The 25139-nt window shown below is 31.2% G+C and overlaps 2 protein-coding genes across 2 annotated transcripts in view; both read right to left on the bottom strand.

Annotated features, from left to right (window-relative positions):
- LOC140045242 (splicing factor 3B subunit 4-like) overlaps nt 1-25139 on the bottom strand; it is a 75459-nt gene that overhangs the window by 20821 nt on the left and 29499 nt on the right. The gene's annotated exons all lie outside the window — the stretch shown is intronic.
- Nucleotides 1-25139, bottom strand: part of LOC140045240 (uncharacterized) — a 65782-nt gene that overhangs the window by 19135 nt on the left and 21508 nt on the right. Inside the window, exon 3 of the mRNA XM_072090068.1 lies at nt 2030-2580. Coding sequence (XP_071946169.1) covers nt 2030-2580 — 551 coding nt within the window. The remainder of the gene's footprint in view (nt 1-2029; nt 2581-25139) is intronic.

The raw sequence follows: 25139 nt of genomic DNA, 5'->3' as shown, positions 1-25139 counted from the left end.
ATAATGACATGATGATATCATATCATTACCATATTTAGGCATATCTCTACCATATTTAGGCATATCTCTACCATATTTAGGCATATCTCTACCATATTTAGGCATATCTCTACCATATTTGAGAACATCACACATTTTTTATCAAACTAGTTTGATAGTGTACACAGAGCTTAAGAATATTCAATATTATCAAACAAATTGCTTAATAATTTTAAAATAATATTCAAAGTATGGTGTATCATTTCCAATACTGTAATAACATTATCATCAGACTTTAGTTACATACAATTGTATTTTAATTGTCAAACAGTAAAATCTCTATACTGTAAGTATTGATAAAAATTGATGAACTATTTAAAGAACTAATATAACCCTACCATAAATATTATATTAAATTTTATTGTACACTTTAACAGAAAATGTTAATCGTGTTCCAAGACTTATTAAAATTATATTTAAATAATAATACATTGCCAGGTAACTGGTATCAATTATGGCCAAATTACAATTTATAAATGAATATTAATATTGATGCAGGATCTACAGTAAATTGAATTTAATAGGTTGAACATGTTTCCAATTTTAAATGTAACAGTGACCTTCTTAGAGAATATCATTTGACCTCTGTTCATCTTCATTATTTTTTCAGACTACAGATTTATACAAATATAACGCAAAAAAAGTCCAAATTTATATTTGTTAAATTCTAGCAAAAACAACAAAAATAAATTGAAGAGAACTTTTTAATTTGGTATCTTAATTGTTGCAATATTGACCTTTTTGTTATGTTTTTAATGTCTCTCTTGTGAGTATTTTAAATGCATTCTACTGTATGTTATCTCACCAAGACAATTTTGAAAAATATTTAACTTTTGACAAATGTCTATATCTAAATGTACAGTACCGTAGTAGTAGTAGTAATAGTAGACTATTCATATCACAGTAATTGAAATAGAAACAGTACGACACATACTACGGTAGAAAGCATTATATAACTCATTGCCTCCTCAATAACACTAATGTTAGGTTCTGTCTATCAAACTAGTTTAACAAAAACAGTGTGATAAACAATAATATCATTGGTATGGGCACATCACATTTTTTTGTCACATAAAGTTTGATAGTGTAGACAGAGCTATAGCAAGTCCTAAAATGTACAGAGAGTGATTTTATTGCAATCCCCACAACTAAAATCACATGATTCACTGTTTAAGGAAACACTGATTTAGGGAAATGCGGCGGCAATGTCGACACTTTCACTTCGTTCTTCGCGTCACTTCAACTAAAGGTCAAGTATGCCATTACTTGGCAAAACTACGCAACTAGCTAATCTAGGTTAAATGATAAATTGAACATTAACAGGGGGAAATCTTAAAAGGTTATGTACACAAAAATGTTATGTACACATTAAAACACGGTACTTAAGGTGTTAATGTGATAAGGTGGCCTGATGTCAGGCAGCTACATTTTAGTACTAAGATCAGTAATTTTTACCAAGTACTGCGCATTCAAAAATCCAGAACATTACCAGTACTGTATATGCTTAGTATCATTTAAGATAAATTGTCTTATTTTTTGAGGAATGCTTTCTTTAAAATTTAAAGAAATGGATTATTATTATGATAGTTAACAATAAGTGGAAACTTTAATGTAATTCAATCATTCCTCCACCCCATACCAATATTAAGTGTCAAATGTGATGAATAAATTCCCAAGTAATGTATGGTAGATAGAGACTGTGATGATGAAAAACAGGAAAATGTAAGCTTCTATCCTCGTGGTATCATCTTGCTCTGTCTATACTATCAAACTAGTTTGACAAAAAAAATGTGATGTGCCCAAGTATGGTAGTGATATCCCCAAATATGGTAGTGATATGATGTCATCATGTCCATATATGGGCACATCACCTCTTTTTTTTCACATAAAGTTTGGTAGTGTAGAGCTTTTACTGCCTTGTTCTTTGAATAGAAATTTTGGTCCTAAACACACATTTTTACAAAATGAGCACAGATTTTTTTTCCCTTACCTGTTGATCTTGTGGGTAAATTTTTAACACATAATCCAAATTGTTTATTAACTCCAGAACAGCTTGTATGATCCGTATTTAAACTTCCTTTATCACTACTTTTTGATCTCCGTGAACGATTGTCACTAGTGCTACTCCGAGAGTCCGAACTATTACTCCGGCTCCGTGATCGACTTCGAGAAGGACTAAAACTTTGAGATCGTGAAACTGAACCTGAGTGAGAGGAGCCACTCTTACTCTTGTTAGTCCTCAATTTGCTTAAATTTTTACTCTTTCTAGTACTACTATCATAGTTTTCTGTTCGCTCTGACCGGACGTAGCCTGGCGCGTATTGTTCCCTATTTCCACTGTAATAATTTCCTTCATAATTCCCTTCAGTTCTGGAATGTGAGTAAAAGTTATTATAAGTCCGCCGATTGCGAAAAGAACCACTTGTCGTGGAGTCCGTATCATCATCTGCTACGTTTGTAACAGTCCTATTATTATTATAAATCCTTTCACGGTCAAAAGTTCTGCCTTCGTACGCTGAATCAAAACGCCCGTCCGTCGTTCTGAAATATAAAAACAAATGAAAGATTTTAAAATAAAAGTAATTATTACTTCGATAAGCAAAGTACAGTAAATCAATTCGGTAGGTTTCATATAATATGATTGTCATCTTGTTTCGTTGTTTTATTTTAATGTTCCTGTTCGTAATCTTCGTAGTAAACCCTTTCTTCATGTTAAATTTTCTCCTGTCAATGTTTGTAAAAATGGTATTTTCTGTAGACTTTCGTCTTTGTACAATTCATGTCTTTTAAAAAATATCTTTAACTGTAATTTCTCTCAATTTAAATGTATTATTAATGAAATTATTTAAATAATCTTATTCACATTTTGTATATACTTATATTGGCTTATTTATATATATACTGTAGTTTAGTTATTTTATTTTCAACCTGTTATTGGTGTTTTACACTGTTGGCTTGAAATAAAGAATAAAGAATAAAGAAAGTAAAAAATAATAACTATATTTATATAGATATATATTTCTTGTCATTATCACCCTTTCAGAATGTAAAGCATGGCTCCCTAGTGACCAATATATTGCAATAATGCCCTGACAAATGTACAGTAATTATTGCATAAAATATTAGGTAATTATTTACATTCACTCATCATTCATGGTATGGTACGATATCATTATTTTTAATTAAAAAAAACACACACTTGCAGTAAAAAAAAAAAACATTTATATACAGTATATATATACAGTATAATTTATTTACTATAAATTATTTAAATTTGAAATGCGTTTTCTATATTTTACATCACTAATTACACAAAAGAAACACGACTTTTAATATGTTTATTAATTACATTAGCATTTTAGGTAACTGGACATTCCTGCATGGCAACGTAATACATACAGAGAACAAGCACTACTTCTAAAAGTAGGGTACAACTACAACCAATTAGATTCATGGTTGCAATTTTATGCATCAATCGTTTAATTATAATTTTCATAAGTTTTCAAAATAACTCGTCTTTTGCGAGCAAATTGAATTTTGCAATCTATCTTTTATTATTCTTAGCGGCAACTTTTCAAAGAAAATATCAATATCCTATACTACAGTAGTTTCCGCAAGAATAATTTCCATCATTCTGCATACAAAACCAATACAAATACTTGAACACATTGTTTTTATTAATTAATACTTGGAACATGGAGGAAATATTTAGATAAATAATTTCTCTATGCTTGAAAGGAGTAATTCATCTATTGTCTAAGGAGCTAATGGAAATTGAAGCAGAATAAACAATTGGTCAATCAGTGACCACAACACAAGGATGTTTAGTCCATTGTTGGTCAGTCTCACGCGATTGGTCTGCACTCTCCACAATGTACATTACATGATTGGTCTATTATTATATTCAGCAAAAATGCATCAGAAATTATCGTGCCTAGTAATATGAATAATCGTGACATTCTAGGGTCCTTTGTAAAGAGTGATATTAATATTGATTGGCAGCATAATTGCAAAGGCGATGGCTGGTTCGCAACAACTTGCACTTTACATTTTAAAATCAATTTAGGCGTTGCGAGCTAATGGATTATTATTAATTGCGGATGTAAGATGTTTTCGAGAATGTTTGCATATTAAATGTGGATTGAAGATACTATTATGGGATGCAGAACAAACAGAATAATGCTGTTGTAACTTGTATGTACTGAAATGGACGAAAATAACTCTCGGGTGGGACTCAAACCCACGACCTCCAGATCACTAGGACAAACATTCAAATAATCAAAAACACTATGTTAATATTTAACACCAAGAAAATATTTTAAATAGATATAACTGTTAAATTTTACAACAGATCTAGAGTAAAAGTTTAATCAAGCTCTGTCTACACTATCAAACTTTATGCGACAAAAATATGTGATGTGCCCATATATGGACATGATGTCATATCACTACCATATTTAATCGTATCACTACCATATTTAAGCATATCACTACCATAATAATGTAAGCAAATCACACTTTTTTGTCAAACTAGTTTGATACTGTAGACAGAGCTTTAATATTCACCCGATAAATATTAAACAAATCAATTATAAAGCTCATGTGATTACCCACCATATGATAAATGTACAATGAAAATTAAATCTCTAATACATACGGCTCCTTTAAATTTATGATTATTCGATATTCATAAACAGATAAGATATAAGTTATCAAATAACAAATCAAGATCAAATTCTAAAGTCTAATTTAGGATGATTATGAGGACCAATTATTATTAAATGTGGTCATAAGTTGTTGACAATTTCTGTACTTTATCTTTACATCCTACAACTGTTCAAATTTACAATTTCAAGGGTTAATAAAGTTTTAGTATAGCTACTGTGACATTGAGCCCAGATACAAAAACTGTGACAAATGAAACTCTCGAGACGAATGCAGAGTATAGAGAATTCTAGAACATATACCGTATCCTCTAGAATAATCCCCCTTCCCCCAAAGAACACGAAATTGGGAAGTGGGACTATACTCGGGGAAAGCCTGATTCAGGAAAAAAAAAAATTGTAATCTCTTGTAAAAACTCATCTGAACTGGCTAGAAAGAGGCCTGTACATCCAGATCGAAAGTCAATACTGGGACTATACCCAGGGATATGCCTGTTTGTGAAATCAGATCTAAAGTACAGTGGTTGGTATTAGACCCAAAGTGGGCTTATACCAAAGGATATATGGTAGATGTACACAGTACCTCATGTAGAACTCCTATTAAAGGGACACATTCAGGACCCAACAAAATGTTGTGTTGACCTAGTGTTAAGACTTATCTTTCGTTTCTCGGTAAAGTATCCATTTATTAAGAATGCCTCAAAGAAGGATTCTACCAAATTTTTTATAAAGGCGAGCATCAACATCATAAAGAAATAATATTAAGTTTTAATAGTAGATTTCTTTAGTAAAACAAATGATTTGCCTATACTGTAGTAGCCATTTAGCAATTCTCAATACGTGTAACTTGTTCGAAGCTGTACAACAGACTTCTCGTTGGCTGTATCTGAAAATAATTAATGTTCAGCGTGTTGTATAAACACTACCTATACGAATGACAATATTAATTTAACCCTTCTACGCCCACCTTCATTTACAAAGCTCTCAGGAATTACACCGCTACTTTCTTTAATCAACAAATTGCAAACGAATCTTTTTAACCTAAAATGTGTTTATTAAAGCTTTGCAAATAACATCTGCTAGGATGTTTAAATGAATGCTCTACAAAATAAACCCTGGATCTGACAAAAACACCCACTCAAAATTCTATTATATTAGTAATAATAAATTAATAAAAATCCCCAGAATAAAACTAGATGTTTTATAGATAGTTCATAGTTTATTTTATTTGGCCAAAAAGGAAATGCCAACTACTGTACACAGCACATTGCTAAAATGTTTGTTGTATATTTATTTATTGAAGAAAATGTTTAAAAACTGCATAAATATTTATTTTTAATAGGGCCTACAATATCTTCAAATTTTAACATTTTTGTCAGTTTCAACCTTAAAATGTTGGTAGTTTCAGCTTGTTACAATGTTTGAAAACTGCATAAATATTTTTTTTTAATAGGGCCTACAATATCTTCAAATTTTCGTCAGTTTCAACATAAAATGTTTGTACTTTTCGTAATACAAATTTTTTACCTGGGGACAGGCATTTATGCACGTTACTGATATGACTACCATACTATTATTAATTATATTAATGATTTAAAAATACATTAATGTATTGCACATGGACATTATACAAAATTGTGCTGGTACTTTATAGTTAACAAACGCATTGATTAACATAACAAACGTTATGCATTTATTTTTTAACTATTTATTTTTTTAATTTTTGTTTTTTCAATTGTTTCTTTATTTTGCAAATGGTGGTCTCTGCTTAAAGTCTATTTTTAGACTACCACCATTCATATTTATACTTAATTAATTAACTATTAAAAGAAATAGTTTATATATAAAATAAATAAATAAAATAATAAAATAACAACATCAAACAACAACTATGTATTATGTCTTTTAAAAAGGTGTAACATCTACCGTATTTGACTCTGTATTTTGACTCTTTGAAAAAGCGGGCCTTGGTTATAATTTTGTTACAATATTAGGCAAGTAAGAAATAGATATGTACTGTAAAATAACAATATTTTCTGTAGTGTAGTGTACTGGTAGTATCATCCATAAACATGCGATGTCAATTTGTTTCAATGTCTACCTGTGTAGATATCATGCTCTATAATCTATTTGTGTGTGTGACTGATATCGTCAAGAGTCACGGTAAAGGTTCTAACCGCCACAGTCGTATGTAAAGCGTTACAGTACCAGTTCCAAGCGTCACGGTAATACGACTCTTCAAGTTTGGACAGGACTTTTATATTTGAATAAAGAATACATAGAAGGTAAAAACAATTTAAGCAATGCAATATTTAAAGACCCACTGTACAGAGTATACTGAAAAGCAAAACTACAACAAAACCAAAATTCTCCCCTGAGTATCATCTAATATGCAGACATGAACATTTCTAAGTATGTCCTTGATTTTCTTAGGTGATCCCTAATCAGTGCCAGGCTGTTTGTGCTCTCAGTTGTTGCTTAGTCACTGGCTTGCTTATGCATGGTAATCAGCCTTATTTGGCAGCCATTAATATTTCATATTCTCCACAACTGAAACCACAAGAATACTATACAAAATACACAACTACTGTATTAACAGCTCTAAACGAAACCCTACAACAGAAACTAGTTCAAAGGTCATCCAAAAACTAAAAAACAAAATTTATCATTTCCTAAATTACATTAATAATATAGTAAAAAATAGATCCTTTCGACGACCATAATTTAACCATGGATGTATACAATTAGATACCTTCATGATTAAACCACAGAATCTAAGCAAAAAGTAAAATATTCAAACATATGGTTCATGATTAGGACATATTTCCACAATCTCATCTTTCTCTAAAATTTGAAACAATATTTTCTAAAATGTACAATATTTCGAAGAACAGTTTGTTCCAAACAGTTTTAAATTCATTGTATCATGTGCCATCCAGCGTTTAACGATTCAATATTTTTTTTGCCTTAAATGGAGACATCCCACAGAGGTGTAATGTTTTGATAAAAGCATTTGTCTAACAAAGGCAACTTTAACACGTCTCCCTTTGTTTGGCTGTTGTTATCGTTGTAAAAGTCCAATGACTTGGATTTACCATTTGTGAAAATGGTAGTACAGTAAAATACCATATTATTAATAATAGTAATGTCCCATAACCTGGCTTTATCAATTTGTGAAAATGGTACTGTAGCACAGTAAGATACCATCTATAGACTAGTCCCATGACTTGGCTTTACCAATTTGTGAAAATGGTATAAAATACCATCTATAGTAAAGTCCCATGACTTGGCTTTACCAATTTGTGAAAATGGTATAAAATACCATCTATAGTAAAGTCCCATGACTTGGCTTTGCCAATTTGTGAAAATGGTATAAAATACCATCTATAGTAAAGTCCCATGACTTGGCTTTACCAATTTGTGAAAATGGTATAAAATACCATCTATAGTAAAGTCCCATGACTTGGCTTTACCAATTTGTGAAAATGGTATAAAATACCATCTATAGTAAAGTCCCATGACTTGGCTTTGCCAATTTGTGAAAATGGTAGTACTGTACAGTAAAATATCTGTACCTTACATTTTCATTTTTTTTGTTCTTCTCTTGATTGATCTGCGAATTTCAGTAAAAATTTATTTTAATATGAATTTTAATATTTTTTGTTAAAAATTATTATAATGTATTGACCCTTATATGAACAGAAATACTGTAAAATAATAAATTTGTATATAATTTGTTTAATTTCCATTCCACATCAAAAACTTTAAACATTATTTCATTATCAAAATTATACTAATCAATTATAAAATAAAACTAGAACAAAATTATTTTAATATCATTACTAATTTACTTTTTCTTTCTCATTATTTGAAGCAAATTGTATCCAATGTTGTTCTAAAAATGTACACAACTCATATATCACTAGTTTTTATTAAAATTATTTTGGTAATATTAATATGAATGAATCTATAAGAAACTCAATCTATTAATACATAAGACAAAAAAAAGAAACTCAATCTATTATATGCATTCACTAACTCTCTTACATTCCTCATTAGCTAGTAGTACCGTACCTGGCGATCTTATTATAGCGTAGAGTGTATAATTAATTACTATAACGAACTACTACTCAGAAACGTATCAAACCGGCCCAATAACGAAAATGCATTCCACAATTGACAAACACACTCCTGGGATAAGTTAAGATTATTAATTAGTAACGAGTAGCTGTCGAAAAACAGCAAGTGAAAACAGCGCAACTGGCCCATGACAAGCTGGAGTGGGCTGTAATTACAGCAATCTAGGCCTAATAAATCTAGCATGGTGTTCGCTGTAATGATGGGTCACACCCAGGTATGACCTCATGCTACCACTACAAAGCCCTTTTCTCATACATTGACTAGAGCTACATACAGTGGCTACTGTATGTTGGGGAACAATGAGAAACAATGAAAATAACATGTATTTATATTGATATAAAGTTTGCGATACACCACATATGTAGATCTGAAAAGAACTGTTGAGTTCCTAAGTAATGTTTCGATCAAAATATTTAATCGTCCTCAGGAGGAGCATATTAAGTACTACGAAAACTAAACCAGTAAGAATACCGCAAATTGAAACACCTACAGTATGCTAGGAGTTACTTTAAAGCCCCATTCCCTACGTTTTTTAGATCTAATTTAAGATCACAAACTATATTTAATGTAAAAATAATACTATATGGTCCTATTGCGATAACTTTTTTCGTCTTTAAACGGTTAAAAATGTGAAAAATAAGTCGATTTTAATAATTATAGCGGCCCGCTATAAATCCCAAAATGCATTGCGCGCGGATTGATATTTTTGTTTTTCACCTGTAATTCGCCCACTTTTCGATCGATCGTGAGGCCAAAACAAATGGAAGACTCCTAACTTTTCAGCGAAAATATCGGGTTTTCCCCAATTTGTATCAACGGAGTCTGGCAAAAATAGAAAGACAATTATAAATGCAGCAACTATACAACGTCAGGCTAGGTATATAGCTAGCGTACGATGTTCGTACGTTACCGATGTTTACCAGCTAGGCCTAAAAAACTAAGCCAGGCTAGGCCTAAGACCGTCCACGAGAGGTCGATCGCCGCGAGCTACTTAGGTAGTGCATTGTTTCTCACTTTTTATCATAATTTACCATAAAACGTACATTTAAGACAAGGAATGACATGGTTTAATGTTTTTAAAGTGATATATATGTATTATTTTCCAAAAAACGTCCAAAATTGCAGGGAAGGGGTCTTTAATTTATCTATTTACCAATTTACCAAATTCAAATTTAGTAACTATAGTAGTCTAGAAAAAACAACCTTTCTTCTTCTGTTTGGCAGTTTAAAATTGAAACTCCTAGTAGTAGAAAACATTTATCGATTCTATTAAATAGTTCAGCTAAAAGAATGACTTTTTGCAAGTATAATATTATTAAAAATTTTTTTTAGCCTACAAACAACTGGTTCAGGCAATGGAGAATATGGAGTATAATTATATTGATTTAAATGCCAACAGTACCATTAACTAAATATATCAACGTAGTAAAAACGTTTGCACAGATTTTTGTTTGTTTTCCCTAAATCAACAACAACCTAGATCGTTTTAAATCCTGGATTATATCCAGGTAAGCCACTAACAACCTCAACAAAAGAAGGATAAAAATGATCTTTCAATCAAAAGAAATCAAACAATAAATATTTACGATTTCAATGTTTATTGATGGTTCAAAGGTCGAAAGTTTGCCGGCGCTGTAAAATGCCACTTGAAAACAATCATTGTGCATGGTCATTTGTTTCATTCTTAAACCGGACAACCACGCCCGTTTATTCGATTCTAAACCCATAAGGAAGTTGCATCATACTATAGTGTGAGATAATATGATCACGACAGAAATAGTTCATATAGTGATATTATTAACAGTCAATATTGAAATGAATAGTACACAATTAACATACAGTTACTTTTATATTATCCCCCTGAAAAAAAATAAATACAAATTTATATTCCATTGTAATGTCACATAATAGTTCTTCACATTGATTTGACCAAAAATGTGAAACTTCAGGGAGAAATTTCATTTCAAAATTTTGATTAGAAATATTGCTAAAGCAAACTAATTTTTGAGTCGAGAAACATATTTCTGTATTGTATTTTTTACTACACAATAATCAGAAATGTGTAGCAAAAAGGTTGTTGTTTTGTATAGCTTTTTGCTATGCTATACTGGCGAAATTATTCCCTGAACTTTTAAATCAATGGCTTTAAAAAATAGATCTAGATAATGTTATTCTTCAATGATTCAATTTTTATATCATTTCATGTTACAACCAAAAAAAAACAATTAAATTAATTTCTTATTTACATAGAATGTACATTGCAACTGGGGTATTATCAGCATATAGTCTAACAACAATGCTATGCAATTCCTTCCCTATTAATACCAAGACTGAACAAAAATAACTTCTGGATTGATAGTTAAACATAGTTAAATATTTGTTTACTGATAAAACACAAAATTACAATTGTAACATATCATACCATACTGTGCACATACGGAACACAATATCCAGTTTATACTAGCGTAGTATGATTGTAAACTACAGCGTTTATTTTGGAAAATTTGAGGGTTTTATATAGGTATATTTCTAGCCATACTGAATGCTTAAAAGGCCACTAGACAGGTACAGTGGTTCAAACTAAAATAGTATATTACATAGCCTATGTAAATACGCGAACGTGATTGGTTGAAACTGCATCACATGACTACCGCTGCGAGGATCGTAAATCGTATATATCCTCGAGAACGATGATATTGACTGTGTAATTTTCGCGTAATAATCGTGTCCCCTGTCATTAATCATATAAATTCTCGAGTACGATGATATTGACTGTGTAATTTTCGTGTGCAACACTCGAGTTTGCCGATAAATAAACAAAAGTCATCTACTCGATCTTGAACTCGGGTGGAATTGTCACTCCATCGCAAGACGACGTTTCATCCGCTGGGCCACGGAATTTGCTTGAAGAAATTAATCTTCTAAACTATTTAAGCTATGCATACATAGCGCCCTCATTTGTTATAAGTCCACCCTAAATGTGATGAAACACCGTTTATGATTGGTCAAAACTCACGGTAGTAACCTAGTAACTAGTACGCGCTGAACATCCGGTGATTCGGCTCCTCGAAGATCGAGAAGACGACGAATTGTTTATTCGGCCTACCTGATTATAATATTATTATTAATAGGCTTATTGATGGAAATTCTTCTGTTAATTTAAACGACCGAGGCCTAAGTGAATATTTTATTGCCAAGGAATCATTAATTAGTAATTATCTGTATATTATTCTTCGCAAGGTAAGGTGTCTAGGCAGGCTTGTTTTAAATACAATACAAATACTATAAGGAGGCCTAGCTAGCCTAGCTTCACCCAACCCAGCAGACTTGTTCTTGGCTATATAATATAACAGATATTGCCTTTTATATCGGTTAAATATAAGATTTGACATCCCCTCGGGAATGATATTAAGTTCTCGGGGAATATATATTTCCCTCAGCTGGCGCTTCGGGAAATATATATTCCCTCGAACTTAATATCATTCCCTCGGGGATGTCAAATCTTATATTTAACCTCTAAGCAGTCAATATCTGTATAATATTATACTGTACAGAAACTGATAATTTTATGTCAATTTTTGGTGATTTACATTGATATTCTTATACATTGTATGGAAATGGAAATAAGCTAATAAGCTTTTTGTATGTATTTTTTATGATTTTCATAATAAATTAAAATCAAATCATTGTTGTAATGTTATCCCGTGAAATTCTATCAAAATTCAGTTTTACTAATTAATACTGTGAAGATGAATAGACAAACTATGCATTTTTTATACATAAAACAAAAGAAATACAAACACTATTCATTCTAGAACTATAAAATAACTATCTGTGCTTCCTTTGATGAAAATTATATTTTCACACGTCCAATCAAATGACGTCATGATTTGAAAGAGCAAAAACATCGTGACAAATACAACGATTTTATTGTTTTTATTTATCATGACGTCATTTGATTGGAATTTTAAAAATATTATTTTTATCAAAGACAGCATAAATGATTATCCTATAGTTCTAGAACGAAAACATTTCTAATTTCTTTTGTTTTATGTAAAACAAATGCATGCTTATATATTTATCGTCGATCATTATCGTCCTAGTATAAATGGGCGTTAACAGGTTGAATCAAATGAATGAATGAATGAATATAAGTACTAGGAAATTTAGGGGAAATTTAGGGTAATATTTGATATGGGTATTACTAACCATTGAATACCTAAGGGTCAACAAACCAGCACAATGGTTAAAAATAATAAGAGTTTGGGAATTGATATAATTAAGGAACTTAATTCTTTCCAACAAGCTGATAAATTGTACAAATTTATATGCTGTATTGGTCATGTGGATTAAGTGTTAGGCTTCCAGGGAAGCAGTATTTAGATTACTACAAAGGGGGATTATTGGACATAAAGGGGTAGTTAGGGCGTCCAATCGCCTGATCTTCCACTTCATAGACAATACACTAAAGCTGTGACTGAAAAACAATCAAACTGTTCAACAACTTTTGTTTAGCGCGAAGGTTAAATGAACAAAAACCTTTACAAATCTCACACAATTAAAAAGCTTAGTAACATGTTCTGGTCTATCTAGCATGATGGAATAACAGAAACATGATAATGCAAATTCAGAAGGTCGGACCTCACCAAAAAAGCAGTTTTTTTTTATAGTAAAGTAAGGTTTGTGTGACACAATGAGTTTCATCTACAGTACAAAAAAAATTAAAAGTTGAGAAATGCCTCAAAGACTTGATTATTATGATATAAATAACCGTAATAGTATTTTTTTTTTCATTTCAAAATTCCAATATTTCTGGATTTGGTTAACTACACACTTTAGATCTATTTGGACATCAAGATTATCAGTAGTAATTCTGCGGGAACACACCATATTGGGAGTTTTCGAAATCAAATTTTAATCTATTTGATCATTTTCATAAATAAGTTTTTATTTTAGCTGAATTACTGTCATTATTTTTTATTCTGAATCACAATCTACAGAAAAGTTTAAAGGCATAATAGTGTACAACAACAATAAATATTTAATCAAGATACTACTTTTTGTATTTTGTCACGTTTCTATCTACAGCATAGATTTTAGTGAGAATGTTTTTTACACTTTTTATCTCGATGAATTGTGAATCAATTTTTAATGTATATTTTTTTTTATACTTGCAATTTAGCTTTCGGCTAAGAATGTTACAAACAGTATGCTGGTGGTTTGTTTAAAATAAAATGATATGCTACTTTGCGTACTCAAAGATGAATAAATAGTGCATCAACCTGTTTTAACTGTACATTGTGGTATTAAAATAATTTTTAACTATTTTCTTTTCAAATTTATTCAAATTTTGTTTATAAGTCCTATTTTAATACCATATAAGTACACAGGGAAGGTTATTAATAATTATTTATTCTTTTGAAATAAATAAAACATATGGTAGATATGACCTCACTGGTAAAAGTGCTTGTTTATTGGTTTGCCGTACTTTTATAACAAACAGTTTAAATGTCAAATATTTTTTGTCATCGAATGTTTCTCATCGTTAATGATAAAATCAATAAAATTGTTTGCTAATATTAATAATAGTGAAAAATACATTTGAGAAATAGTTGCCCAGACAAAATTATTTATGTGTTGCTAAGCAAAAAAATGCTCATTTTAAATTAGCAATTTGTTGTACAGTATTGATGTTTAAAAACTTTAAACTTTATATGACCAAAAAATGTTATGTGCCCATATATGGACATGATGATGTCATGTCACTACCATATTTGGGTATATCACTACCATATTTGAGCACATTACACATTTTTTTGTCAAACTAATTTGATAGTGTAGACAGAGTAACATTGCTTTGGCACGAGTGTAAACACAGAAGGTGGCAGATACATGACGATCCAAAGTAAGACTACAGCAATTAACCGTCTAACAAGCTCACTTTGAAAAAAAAACCCAGTCAATTCTGTTTACCGTATCTTATTAGTATTCAAAGCAATGATTCAGTATTATAATGCAAATTAGTAATGCCTGGTAATATAATATATGTCTGTATACTGTAGTTAAAAAATGCATAGATTATTAGTTTGACATTATCTCTCTGACTAGCATTGGCCGACTTCAATTACATCATTTTTTTTTAAAGCCGTCGCTTCAGAACATGGTCCCTTAATATTCATATTTCATAACACTACTGAAATTGGTAAGTCATCAAACTTTCAACATGGTCCCTAATATATGCTCTAAGCCTTTGTGAAAATGTCCCTGACCCTTCTACTAAATGAAGCACAGTAAAATGGCAAGCAAACAACATTTCACTGAGTAATCAGATAGAACTGGATGGAGTTCAAGTCTCTGTTCTCACTGGCACATCAACCAATCACCTGGCTTCTACTTTGTGAAATGGCCAGGCCGAAACACAGAGTCCAACTCCATAAACTGAGATCAAGTGTAAGGATGACCTTTTCTATTTTACACTGAACTACGAAATGGAAAATTACACGTTTGACATTTGCCATTTGCTGAAACAGTGAAAGACTAGCGGCAAACATTACAAAAGTGAAATGAAACGATGCTGGCCAATGGCGGACGGAAAACTCGAGAGAATTACGCACTCACAGTCACAGCAGCTGGTGGAACTAAATAGATTGGTTTTCAGATTACAAATATGTCCCTTGCTTAAGACTGTAGGTCAACAAATAATAGATGTACAGTTAGCTGATCCAAATCTGAAGATTTATCATTTCAACATACTGTAGGCTCAGCTCTCCTTTACAATTAGTTGGCAGATGTTGTGTGGTGGAATACATTATACTATGCAACACATTAATATTTATTTTTAAATTGGTCAAATCGTATTACTGTAATGGCTCTAGTTTGATATAAAACTCTCTGAAACTAACTTTCTTAAAACAAACTCTGCGTGCAAACTTATTGCAGTTTTCTTGTTGGTGAACTAATATGTTAAAACAATTTTCATAAACTGTCCTTGTTAAAAAACACACTCATCTTTACCGTTTATTTGCTTTAAATATAATTAAAATAAAAGCATGGACCTATAATATAAGTTAAAGGTCTATGTAACAGTACTGTGTATTTAAATTATTTAAACAGTAATCAACAGTCAATATAATGTTAAATCACAGTATAGAATCCAGCCATTGCAGTCTGTGTGTAATGCATGTCATAAGGACTACAGTAGCAATCAGTTTAAATAAATGATCACGCCTGGCTTAATTGGTCACATGCTCTTTGATTGATCACATGACCATAACATAATCATGTGATCTATAATTGATCGCTACGGCCCCTGGTAAATATAGTTACATAACCGTGCTAGTTCTTGGTTTACTGTTTAAGTTGTATTTTTGTTCTCACTCAAAATGTTGCTGGTAATAACCCCGACACTAAATATTTTTCCCCATGATGGATTTTTGTCAATTTTGGATATGTTATTCTCCATAAAATTCCGCTTCCAATGATGTGAACATTTCTTTTGTACCATTTTTTCAGAGTAGGGCCTATATTTTAGAAGAAATACAGTACGTTTTTTATGAACAAACTTATGAGAAATGGATAGGAAAGGGGGAAGGGGGTAATTTGCCTGCGTGCAGGTCGATGAGGAAGTACATAATAATAATAATAATAATAATAAATTTCATAACTTCCTACTACTCTATAAATTTGATTGGTTGATCAAGTAAACTAAAGTACTGTATCATGATGATGGAAGTCATTTCTAAATAAAGACTGGTGGTAATGTATGAATATTAATGACCTGTACTAGTCTCAACTACTGTACTTATTGACAATCATACAATCACTCGGCAGAAAAAATTACAAACAATATTAAGCCTAAAAATAATTATTTTGTGCGATGCTAAATCATAAGCTCACTTTCTAAGGAAAGTGTTCTTTCTTTTAACAGCTTTTTTTTAATTTCAAAAGGCTGGCTCAATTAAAAAGTTGACTGATTTCTAATACAATTTTAATTAGAATACCTGTACTGTAGATACAGTAGTTTCTCCCAATTGTTTTTTTTTTTTGCATAGTTCAAATTTAATTTTTCTTATTAAACATTTTACATTAAAAAAAAATAAATTTAAAATGTGTGGTCTCACTTCTATTTATAATTTCTTTCCTGCATAGCTCAAATTGTAAATTTTAAAAATTTAACAAAAATTAAATTACAAATTACATATTAAATTGAAAATGTTTGGTCACATCTGTTTTAAAATAATTTATTAAATTTTTGTTTTAATTGGAGTAGTTTAATTTACTCATTATGAGAAAAATGATTATACAGTATCTACGGTATAATACAGTACTCTGAAATACACTACAACCTCCTATGTAGTCAAGAATCCCATGGACAAGAGAAAAGCACATGGTACTCCTTGTGGTAAATTGGTGCTTTGATGAGCTTTTGCTAACAAAGGAGATAAGCTCCATACGTCCTGTAGGGAAAGAATATTTAACTTTGAAATGCGTTTAATATCAATCTAACTTCCTCTGTATCTAGAATTCAGAAACAATGAATACCAAAGGTTTCTGGCGGTAGATTATTCTAGAGTTCGTTAATAATTAATAGGCTGTTGATATTCTATTGGTTAGCAGCATATGGTCAGACGGAAAAGATAACACATAAATTATGTATTTTGTGTTTTTTATTTTAACAGATTATTAATATTGTTTTTATCACAAATTTATGAAATCGGATTTAAATAAAGACAATTTAATCATCTTCTAAAATGTAAAAATATGATAATTAAATTATCTATTATTTGATAATAATTTAATTTATGGTAAAAGAAAAAGGTTACATTAAAATTATCATCAAATAATATTTGTTGGAAGATGATTTTTTTTCAATTTTAAATTATCTATAAAATTGAATAACCAGTAATTTTGTCACTAGTTGTTTTAGATGTTCATATTTTTAATTTAGCCAGATTGTGAGAACGATTATGCTATACCTTTGTTTCAAAATTGTCAAGACTTCTACTGTATCCTATCAACAATAAAAAACAATCTACAATATTTCAGACGACTGTTGTAACACATTACCTTTAGATTTCAATGCCCCATATTTATATTCAACAAAATACAAGTTTCGAATTTACCTGTGAAAACTAATTGTCAAAAAGTAATAATGTGCACGCTATGTAGAAAAACTTAATGAATTTCTAATATAAAAAAGTCAAATTTAAAATTTATTGAAGCTGACAACGATATTAACTGTTGTTTTGTACGCAAGGAAATGGTTATACATTAATTCGTGTCTCCGCAAGCAGAGCTATCACCATTTAAAATTCGGCTATAAATTACAACAAAAGTTATAAATACTGTTTCCAAGTGTAATAATTGAACATCAGTCTCCCTATAATATATTTTTTCAATTTCACGACATGGTAGTTAAAACAATTTTAAATAATTACAAAATCATATTTTTCAAATTCTATGAAATCTCATTATAAAAAAACAAAAATAATTTATAATTTCTATCAAAATAACCAGTTTAATGACATTCTCAAGACAATGGCAAATATGCACAAACGATTGGGTGTTGGAGCACCATTAAACGACTATGCAACTTTTAGCTGCAATGCAAAATAGCGGTAAGTTATCCAACAGCCTTGGAGTCAACTATTGTAGCGTCTTGCCCGTTTGACCGCTTTTTCAAGTCATAATAAAAAAGGTAGATTGGGAAAATTGAGACAAACAAACTGGCCACTGTTATTTAAGGTCTATTACTAGTTACAGTCCTTGTTGTTTTCAGTTTTTAAAATGGAAAAAGTATTTATATTTTCCATCAAAACTGTGTGTTATTTGTTTGACAAAAACGTCTTATTGGGCTTCTAAAAAGACAGTGAAGCCCTATAGCTTGTAAGCCAGAAGTCCCAGTTGTGAGGTGTTTTAGTAGTACACAGGCAACTGGACTTAATACTGTAGTTATCTCATGTAATTAGTAAAAGACCCTCATATTGTAAACAAAATAAATAAACCCTTGACATGAAACTAAAAAGTTTATTGCCACTCAATTTAATTTTCTAGGTTATTCCAAATGCTGGCACCCTTAGAATTATATTTTGATTTTAAATACGTGATTTACTTTTCCGAGAGATTCATATAATTTAAATAATTTAGACACGTTCTAGACGTAGCCTGAAATTGGCAAATGTTATATTAATTCAAAAAATACTTTAAAATTTCCAAGATAAAATATCGGAATTAATTTTTATGATTAGTAATACTAATAGTAAATTAAACATTTTTGTTTCGTATCTGAAGGTTTATTTAATACTACGAGGAAATATCATTTTTTTGGAATCCAACCCGTTTAATTTACTTCCTCATTATGCGATCCTACGTTACAGAATCGTAGAATATTCAAATGCATACCATAGTATCTATATCAACAATTGTGTAATACTAACTGAGTATATTCAATATCATTATGTTAATGGGGCATATATAAAAGGCATAGCAGTAGAAGTTTAGACGCCATCCTGTCTGTTGTGAAAAGGCCAATCATATCACTAGATACCACCAGGCTAGCAATTAACAATCTGACATGGATATAAAATGTCACTCTTTTTACATCACTATAATATGTACAATATTCTATGCTTATTGCAGTTAGCTACTTTAAAACATTATTAACTGTTAGATTGTTTCTGTTTATAATTATTAGTTTTACAAGCAATTAACAATCTGACATGGATATAAAAATGTCTCTTTTTACATCATTATATATTCTATGCTTATTGCAGTTAGCTACTTTAAAATATTAACTGTTGTTAAAGTGGTTTCTGTTTATAATTATTAATTTTACCAGGTCTCGGTTATTAATATTTTATTTCCTGGTGTCGACTGCTGTAGCACAGTTTCGTTTTAGAAAATTTCGAAACAATAACAGCGTTTACTCGGATATTCTTCTCATTATCAATGAATAAACAACATCTGCAGTATAAGTTTACTTTCGAAATACAGTACCAAGAATTGAATGGGTAAATTTCATGCATCCAACTTTACAATATAACACCAGGCCTTGTCTTTTAGGTGCTAACACACTCCTAAACTGCCTATGAGATGTGCGATTTACAACACGCTTTTACAGCACCACTGAATGTATCGAGGTGTACAATTTGTAGCACACCTATCATTTTCAAAATACAAGGCCTGTAACACAAATACCTATACTCACTAATATACTAAATATTTCATTTAAAAAAAAATATATATATATATTTTTTGAACCAATTCAAAGCATTGCAAAGTTATCTTCCCAACTAATTAACAACTATTCTGACCCTATTAAACATCCCACATTGGAGCAATCACAATCAAGAAAGATTTAATTATGATGTGAAGCTCTGTCTACCTTATCAAACTTTGTGACAAAAAAATGGGATGTGCCCATATATGGACATGTCATATCACTACCATATTTGGGTATAACACCACCATATTTGGGCACACTTTTTTTGTCAATACTCAAAATATTTTGATAGTGTAGCCATAGCTTTAGACAATAGATACTGCAGACTTCAGAATTTATTGTAAACTATATTAATATACGTAGCCATGATTGACCATACTCTAGTAGGAAATAACAAAATAATATACAGTATTACACAACACCTAAATAAATTCCTGTCATATTTGAATTGACAAATGTGGGTCACATGGCGTGCAATAGTATACAAATAATGAATGTTTATGAGTGCAATGGTACAAATAATGGCACGAGGTGAATGATGAAAGGTTATATCAACGAGGCAAAGCCGAGTTGATATAACCTTTCATCATTCACCAAGTGCCATTATTTGTACCATTACACGAATACAAAACATTCATTATTTGTTTTATATAACATCTAGACGTTTTTTTTTCGTACACAAAAATGTTTCAAAAAGTACTATTTAACGATCGTTGAATAGTGCGTACTATTGCACGCCATGTGACCCACATTCGTCCAATCAAATGACAGGAATTTATATAGGTGTTATATAATACGCACTATAATACAATCATCATACAATTGCTGGATTACGATTCTGAATCCAGGCCCCTTTTCTCATGTATTGCAATTATTATAGGAAGTGGTTAGTTTAGGTAAGGAGAAAATAGTACAGATTCTCTTTTCCATTTGTTTAGCATATAAATCAAACGTCAATGTTTGTGTAGTTTGTATTGATTGTCACTAGTGTTTATAGCCATCACACCATTTTTATATAAACAACCCATGAATCTATACTACAGCACTATTATTATAATTATGGACTTGAAATGCTCATTGATGTTTGCAGTGATGCTATGACACAATAGCGTGACAGTACACCAAAATCAACACCCTAAATTTCATAACCAATATACTGTAACACAGTATTTCCGCCCCCCCCCTAATTGTTTACACCAAGTTTAACCGATCTCAACAGTACATCCTTATATGATAAGTTGTACCCACTATCAATCCCTTTTGGCTTAAAACTAAAACGTATTGTTGTACTGTACTATGTGGGGGAAATCACCAAACATCGCTCTTCGTGTGTCCACAATGACAGGCTGAATGAACCAGTACACTGGGTGACCTCCTACTCTAACGAAGAATGAACTGCACACGAGCCAGATGTGTACACTGGACCTAAAATTGTAAGTCCTTTATCCTAGAAGACTTGTCCTACCACCAGAACAATGGTCAAGAAGTGATGGTCAAGAAGTGACTTAAATGTGCGTCAATTGTATAGCTATGGTTTGCGGCTCACTGCCTTAAACGCTCGACCACTCGACTCGACACTCTTTTTATCCTTTACTATTAGGCTTTCACAGATTATTTCTCTTTGAAATAAATGTATGCAGGTCTAGAAGAAAACCCACTTACTAAACCTCTATAACAGTAAACTTCAAACTAATAAATCTATACGTGATCACAGTTCACAAGCGGACAAGTCAACACTACTTTATTTTCGGGTTTGCAAATGCCAAGGCACATACCTTACTGTATAACAACTCTCGTAATTAAAACTTACAGCTGATGGAAAACAGCAGCTGGTGTTTGGGGTAAAAATTAATCTAGTAATATGATTGATTTATTGATTCACAAGTTGGAGTATATTAACATGCTGTTATAGGAAACACATGATCGTTGAAGATCTTATATCATGTGAAATTGAGATCAAAACATTCACTTTGAATATGCTGGTTACTATATTGCTGAGTGTGTGTCTGGCATAAGATGGCTTGGTTTATCCTGGGGGTTTCTGTCCCCTGCCTACATTTTAGTTTCCCCATTTTCAAGACACGTTCACATTGAGATCTGATATTTTTTTAAAGATGAAATTCTATATTTGGCTGTTTAAGAGAAATTTAAGTGGGTTTACTTTTACATGAAAGATTAAAAAAGTATAGTACAAGTACAAACGTATTTTCAACTACAGTTGATTTTACCAGGGAGGTATACATGTTATACAGTACATCCCTTTTACATTACAAGTTATTTTATTGCTGAAATGTTTATATAAGCATTTAGACTTTGAATTGGCTATTGATATTGAATGAAAATCCTCAATAAAAGTTCTACCTATTGATAATTACAATCCACAGTTGTGATGGTGATATTTTGTTGGTATTATTACACTTGACATCATGTGATACTGTGTTTTATTATGTGGATTAGAAAAAAAACTAAAGTGAAAATAAGAATTTGTTAATGACCGAAACAAAACAGAAACAATAACCAGTTTATCAAAATGACATTAATAGTGAAATATTCATTTATTACTAAATATTAATGATAAGTTAAAATATCCTACCATATTGGATGGAAAATGGTGATCAGTGTGTTACAGAAAAGGTCAAAGGTCATGCAAGTGACTTAATGGATGAGTACGGTGGTTTCTTGGAATTATAAATTGAATTTGATTAAAAGACCTGCCAAGCTGTAATAATCAAGTACTGAAGAGTAATCAGTGTAGGAATATTCATCAAACTGTTCTGCTATTTTTTAAAAAACCTGATGTGCTCTACATTGTTTGTGCTCAAACACTTTACCATTTGACTGAATATTTATTTTCAGGTTTTCTTAGTTTCTTTAAATATTAATATTATCATTATAATAAAATTAAATACCATCTTCTGGTATAATCCCATTTTCTAATAACATGAAAACATAAAATTGTTTTTCTTATTTCTTGGTATTTTTATTTTAAATTTAAACAACACTGGTTAGACAATTTCAATATTATAGCATGCCATACTTGTTTTTATTCTACAGCAACGTTTTACCCTAATAGTTTTGAGAAAGAGAAATTAAATTTTAAATAATATATTTCAAGTTTTCCTTGTTGTTTTCAAATAAATAAAATTGTTTTTATTTCTTGCTATTTTCATTTTAAATGTTTTAATATAATTTTGAGAAAGAGAAATTAAAATCTTAAATATACTTTAAGACAGGGAACATTTTCGCCAGTGTAGCAGAGCAAAAAGCTATACAAAACAACCTTATTGCTACACATTTTGAAAATTGTGTAGCAAAAAATCAGTTTGATTAGCAATATTGCTAAACAATTTTTTTAAATAATATTTTTCCTTGTAAGTAATAAAACTGTGTTATACAGTATATTCTATTTCTTGGATGGCATTCTCATTTTAAATGTTCATTACTGGTTAGACATTTTAAATATTCATACTGTAGCAAACTGATTTTTCTCTACAGCAGCGTTTAAACTTACTAATAGTTTTCGAGAAAAAGAAATTAAATTTCCCCTAAGACAGGATGCAATGTGAATTCATTGAGTGCTATGATGCTACAGTTATACAGTATGGCCATGTCTCGAAAGTGAAAAGAGGAAAGAATATGATAAATACATTGAAAGAATTAGCCAGCAGCCTTTTGTGGCTGATTAAATTCATATGTGTCATTGAATATAAATAAAACAATTTGTTAAGAAATAAGAGTTTTCACATAAACGTTTTATTTTAGAAAGACATTTAAAAAGTGTAACATATTACATGATGAAGGGCAGTGAAAGTTTTATTTCAAAGTTTCAATTTATTAGTTGTGTCAGTCAAAGAAAGAGAGCAAAACCATGATTAAATATAATATAAATTTAGATAATAATAATTGGAATACATAACAGAAAAATAACGCTTAAAAAAGAACGACGTTTCGACTCCATCATAGTCCAATGAATGAAATTTAAAAAAAACAACTAATTAAATAAATGGCTTGTTATTTAATTACCGTACTGACGCGGGTATAAGCCCATACTCGGGTATAAGCCCACCCCCAACTTTCGACTAATTTTCATGAAAAATGAGGCACTCGGGTATAAGCCCACCCATTAATTCGAAGATCTACAGTGTGTGTCGTAATACATTATTTTGTATTTGGCGACGTCCATACACCGAATACACCTACCTTTGATCATAACCAAGCTAGGCTAATATACGCTAGGCCATATGAGGCCTAGCGGTCCTGTTTTGTTTACACTCCATCGCGGTCGAAGATCGCTTCACACACGACGCTACAAGTCGCCAAAACGGAAAACCACTATTTGGTATCGGCTGCCATAAACAAGCTTATTAAATTTCTTTGGTACATTTCTATTTAACGAACATTGTATACTTGCTTTTCTGCTTGATAAATTCTTGTTAAATTGATGTTTAAAATAAGATATTTTACGATAAATTACACGAACTATAAACTTAATTTTCCGACACTCTACACCTCGTGTATTTAGAGCAAAGAACTTATAACACAAGAATCTCCTGTTCTTCAATTTGCATTCAAAACACAGTATCGGAAGTACAGGGTTAAAAGGTCAAACTGGGCGACGCCATTTCACAGCATGGAGCAGCGCCCCCTCCAAACTAGGAAGTCAATTACTCTACCCCCTAGAGTATTAGCAGAACCCCTCTATGATTTTGACTTTCTAATTTGATGCGGGCGCCCTACTCCTCAGTCAATTACTCTATCCCCCCTAGAGCATTAGCAGATCCCCTCTATGATTTTGACTTTCTAATTTGATGCGGGCGCCCTACTCCATGGCTCACAATGGCGCCACCCATAGCTCTATTCTATCCCACAATGCCTTTCGAAATTGTTACGCGCTTCGGACGAACAGGAGATTCTTGTGTTATAAGTTCTTTGATTTAGAGGCAACGTCGTACACGTGAGGGCGCTCGCTCGCATGGTGGATCTGAATACACAGTGTACATGTGCTGTTTTTGACGATCTGCATTTTTGGATCCTCGGGTATAAGCCCACCCCCCAAACTTGACGTGATTTCATAT

This window comes from Antedon mediterranea, chromosome 3 (assembly GCF_964355755.1).
Source record: "Antedon mediterranea chromosome 3, ecAntMedi1.1, whole genome shotgun sequence".
NCBI classification, from domain to species: Eukaryota; Metazoa; Echinodermata; class Crinoidea; order Comatulida; family Antedonidae; genus Antedon; species Antedon mediterranea.
The sequence above is the reverse complement of the archived record's forward strand: the minus strand, read 5'-3'. Positions and strand labels throughout refer to the sequence as shown.